The following is a 5,257-nucleotide window of genomic DNA, read 5'->3' as shown; positions in this document are numbered from 1 at the left end:
TTAATTAACAATGGCCTAGCTAATATTATTCAATTCACAATTAAAATGTCCTAGTTTATTAAATAATTAAACTATGGCCTAGTTAATATTATTCAATTCATAAACACATATGGCCAATTTTCTGTCTTCATAAATGGCGTAAATTCGTGGAAGGTGCATGTGAAGGGCCCGTAACACAAGAAAATTCTTGATTTTATTTGTTTATTACAATAGAATAAGAATTGAAGAGTATGCCTTATTAATGTAGCAGGAGTACCCCATGTTAGCTACCCTAGGAAGTGAGTATTTTCAAGTTTGACTCTTTTGAAGTCCTTAAATTTAGCATGTTATTTGGGTAGATCATGCTGCTAGATCAAGCAACTCATGTGGGAAAATGTATAAGTCTACATAAATTAGACTAATTTAAGAAGGGTACTACTTCTCATATATTGAAATGTATCTACGGTGGCAAAACGGGTTCCGTCCATTGGATATGTCTATTTTGCCTGCATTTTTGTGTGGGGTGGACTAATAATTTAGGTCTTCGCCCTAGAGTATGACCGTCTCATCTGGTCCCGTTTTTTATGCGGACTTTTGTACACACAGACATTAACATAAATTTTATATTTTTAGACTTAAAAAGTACAATGCCCGCAGACTTAGTTTGCCCTGCCTTCACATTTTTGCGGGGCAGGTCAAGGTTTTAGGCCCGTACCCTCAATTATGACCGCCCCACACCATTTTCTTGCGGGCATGCCCGTTTTCCACCCCTATTAAAATATATCTAGGTCCAATTTGTCTTAACTAAGCGTATCATATCTATCAAAGTGAGACGAACCAGACAGTAAAAACGTCTTAGACTAACATGTTATTCGAGTTGTATGATTTCTGAATAGACACAATATATCCGATTCTTAGACATTAACCTTTTAAAGACAGACGGTACAATGAGTGGACACGTATTAGAGTTACATATTATTTGAGTTGTATGACTTCTCTGAAAACCATTAGTTAGACATTTATCTCTCATGAGAGTTGTCTCTATAAAGGTTCTAAGCCCTATAAATTTTAGACCCCCTAACTATCTTTCATGTACGCATTATGCAAAATTTGAAACATCGAATTTACGTCTTTCTATTTATTTGTTCGTCAAAGTGTTTGCAGATATACCTCTCCCCTATCAAGAGCAACAAATAATAGTTGACGTTAATACATTCATCATCACATGGATCTTCTAAACCCTCCTAATCAAAATTAGAAACACTATTTAACTAATTTAAATTCGATTTTATTCTGACTAATATAACTCTAAACCCATGACTTCTACTGACTTGATCGTCAGAATGTTTACGGATCCACATTTTACTGTCTAAGAACAACAGACAACAATTATTATTTCCAAAAATTCCATCCTTACTCATACTCCCTTGATCCGTCTTTATCAAAACCTAAGACCTTCGTTAACTTATTCATTGAAATTAAAAGTTGGAAAGTGTACCTTCAACCAATCACATGATACCATTTAAATTTAACACATTTAATTATTTATTAAATACTACAATTGTTTGTTGTTTTCAAAGCATTTTATATTGGAGGTAACCTTACTCAACTTTTTGAGTTGGGTATATAAGAATTCACCTTATTTTGATATTTTCCTTTCAATTTTTAGATAGTACTTAAGATCATAAACAGTGTGTTATACTAATACCACTACCTTTCAATAATAGAGCTGCATGTGTTTCATATTACTTAATTAAAAATTAGCCATAACTAATCAAAAGATATACATGCAAAAAAATGCTGACTTCATCTGAATATGACACTCAAAACTATTATTTAATTATAAATAAAGACAAACTCCAAATCTCTATATCACATCTCATCTCACCCCATTTCACACATTATCATTCATTCAAACTCATAAACCAAAATTCTCATTCCAACATGTTCACTTCCAAATCTGATCAAACCCAAAAAACCATCCTCCAAATCAAACAAGATGACAAGTTCTTCTGCAGACTTCTTACAAAAGAAAGTTCCATTTCCAATCCATCTTTTAGAATCACTCTCACTGTCCCTTTTGTTTGGGAATCTCAACCTGGCACACCTAAACACACTCTCTCTCAACAATCTCTTCCTCCTCTCACTCCTCCACCTTCCTATTATTCATGCAAATCATTGCCAGCTAAGAAAAGTTTGAGATCCAATCTCTTTCATGCACTTTTCCCAAAACTAAATCTTAAAAAATCCATTATGTCTTCTTCTTCTTCATCTTCATTATCATTATCACCTTCTAACTCACCTTACTATTCATCATCTTCTTCTTCTTCATGTTCTTCATCTAACTCATCTAAGGTTGTTCCTATAAGAAAGGTTATTGGAACCAAGAAACGTTTCTTGAGCTGTGGTTCATCTTTTGATTTTAGAGGAGAAGAAGAACATGTTGCTTCACCTACTTCAACACTATGCTTTGGTCTTCCTCGTTCAACTAGCACTAAGGTTAATAGTGGATTCCTAGGATTCTCCAAAAGGTAATCTTTAAGGTTGTTTTGGTAACTCGAGTGCATGTTTGGATTCGCGGTGAATTTAGATTTTAAAGTTTTAAAGTGTATTATTTGTCAGAATCGCGTTTATGATTCTGTTAGACTCGTCGTCGATATGAATATGCGCTTAACTAGAGTTGTAATTAATCTTTTTGGGTTTGCTCTTGATGTTTAAAGAGCAACTTAATTTTCTAGGGTAGTGTGGTTTTTGAGTTTGTTTCTTATCAAATAATGTGTTTGATTAATTATAATGTGTATTATGATGTCTTATGATGTTTAGACTTTGAACCATCATACATGGCTTATGTATGATGGTCTTTGAATTTTGTGCAAGAACCTTAATGTCTAGCAAGATTTCTTGTTGTATCTTCTTTTGGTTTTTTATTTTATGAGTTTTGTTCTTGTGACATTAGATTTATCATAATTGTGGAGATTAAGAACACATTATTTACATTATTTTAAAAGATTAGTAAAAAAGGTTAGTGTTCATTAGTAATTGTAAATTAACTTGGTTTTGAGTTATTAAGTATTTCGTAGACGGAACACACATGACACATTTAATAATTAAAAAAATCAAATATAATTATATGTGTCGATGTTGATGTCTGATTCTAATATTTATTGAACATCAGATGTTATTTCGATTTAAATTATTGGTGTTAAATATGTTTTGAATATTCTTAATTTTAGTTTAAATTAATTAAGTTTGAACTAAAGTAATTTACATTTGAAAACTTTAATCCTTCAAGTTAGCAATAAATTTTATACTAGTACAGCAAAGCAAGTTCATTTGTCTTAATTCTCAAATGACTTTAATGACTAGCTAAAATAAAATAAAATTTAAGTCAAAACTACATTAAGCCTCTTTTGAAATTGGATAAAGAAATCAGATATCTTTTATAATTTTACTCCATTCACACATTTTGTATATTTTCAATAGTTAGACCAAGATCAGACGATTCATAGTTTAACATAATCTTTTAATTGTTTTAGAATAAAATATCAAAATTTTAATATAGACCACTCAATCTTATTCCGACAACAAAAAATGTGTTAAATGCATAAATGCGTTATTTTCTTAATTACTAGATCAATGATCAATGATCAATGATCCGTGTATAACTTGTATTCTCATAATTTTTATTCTTTCTTTATCTTCTCACCATTACTATAGAACAACTCAACGGAAACTTCTTAGATTTTCCTATAGATGCATTAATGGAGGTGAGTACTACTAGCCATCCCTTTACATAATTGAAGAGGCAGAAGAAAAATCTCACTTGAGCATATTTAACAAAGAACTGTATTTTTCCTTAATAAGGCCAACTATAGTGTCCTTTTGTCACACTATTTATCAATCAACAACACATCATTTATTGCAAATTGCAAAAATATGTCAAAGTTACTTTCATGTTAATAATAGTTTGGTGTGAAAGGTTGTTCTGTTTCCAGCGACTTTGTTGTTGTGTTGTGTCGTGTAGGTAAAGTAGCCTTTGAGGTTGAGGGTTACCTTTTACTGTTTGAACATTTCTCGTGTCTCACGGATTAAGATACAAAATGAATATATATACCTAGTCATAAATAAAGGATCTTGGATTTGTGTAATGAATAATACTAGGAATAGTGTTGTTTTTATACCGTTTTTATCATTAATCAAATCAAATACTACTCGACCATGTACCTCCAAACATTATTGATTGCTTGATGTGTGAGTGGAGTGTGTTTTTTTGACAAGTTTTTATCACTAATTATCTACTATCCATCTATTAAAAATCGATAATATAAATTTTTTAAATTGTCTTTCCACTATAAATTATTTATATTAAAAAAAAGAGCGATTAGAAATTCAATAAATAGTTATGTTTTTTATTTTCATCTCTTATTATGTTATGTGTTTAATTTTAAATCTCTCTCGTATTTCTTTTTTATACGTTGTTTTATTTTTATTTTAATTTTTTTCTATTTATTTATTTATCATCACTAAAAATATTAATAATTTATTTTTAATTTTAATAAATTTAACAATATATTTTAACTCACGAGTCACTATCAACACAATATCTATTTTATTTTAATCAACTATTGTTTTAATTTAAGAGACAAAATCGTTATTTTCAAATATTAATTTTTTTTCTTTCTCCATCTCACAATATTTTATGAAAATTTAGTACAATTAAATTTATATGATTATTGTTTATTTTACAATTAAGTAAATCATTTCAAATTTTGCATGTGCATATAAATATATTTTATATCGTATCAAATAATTTTTATCTCATGGGTCATTATCAGCACAATATTTATTTTATTTTAATCAACAATTTTCTTTGATTATAAAGACAAATTTCTTGTTTCAAAATATCAAAATTTCTTTTTTCTTCTCACGAGTCATTTTTTTCTTTTTGCATAATTACTTAGTACAATTGAATTTATATAATTATTTTTTATTTTACAATTAAATAACTTATTTTAAATTTACATTTGTATAGAAATATATTTTATATTGTATCAAATAAACTTTCTATTTCATTGGTCACTATCAGAACAATACATATTTTATTTTAACATGTATATTATAAAGTATTTCATTCATATTTTCAACATTAAAGACACGTGCAAATGAGTGATAACTCAACACCTACTAAATAACAAATATCTTGAGAGTAAGAATAAATCGGTTCTTCAATCATATTACAATAATAAGATTGGAATACATATTAACATTTAAAACATTT

At 28.9% G+C, this 5,257-nt stretch overlaps 1 protein-coding gene across 1 annotated transcript; it reads left to right on the top strand.

Moving 5' to 3' along the window:
• Positions 1-1,863: 1,863 nt before the first annotated feature.
• Positions 1,864-2,906, top strand: LOC131612013 (uncharacterized serine-rich protein C215.13-like). Its single transcript, XM_058883827.1, has one exon. The coding sequence runs from the start codon at positions 1,924-1,926 to the stop codon at positions 2,512-2,514; it is 591 nt and encodes a 196-aa protein (XP_058739810.1). The 5' UTR covers positions 1,864-1,923; the 3' UTR covers positions 2,515-2,906.
• Positions 2,907-5,257: the final 2,351 nt, after the last annotated feature.

The sequence above is a fragment of the Vicia villosa genome, linkage group LG6, assembly GCF_029867415.1.
Source record: "Vicia villosa cultivar HV-30 ecotype Madison, WI linkage group LG6, Vvil1.0, whole genome shotgun sequence".
In the NCBI taxonomy this organism is placed as follows: Eukaryota; Viridiplantae; Streptophyta; class Magnoliopsida; order Fabales; family Fabaceae; genus Vicia; species Vicia villosa.
The sequence above is the reverse complement of the archived record's forward strand: the minus strand, read 5'-3'. Positions and strand labels throughout refer to the sequence as shown.

Bases quoted from the DNA above. Each gene is read 5' to 3' on its own strand.
- LOC131612013 (XM_058883827.1), top strand. From the start codon at position 1,924: ATGTTCACTTCCAAATCTGATCAAACCCAAAAAACCATCCTCCAAATC.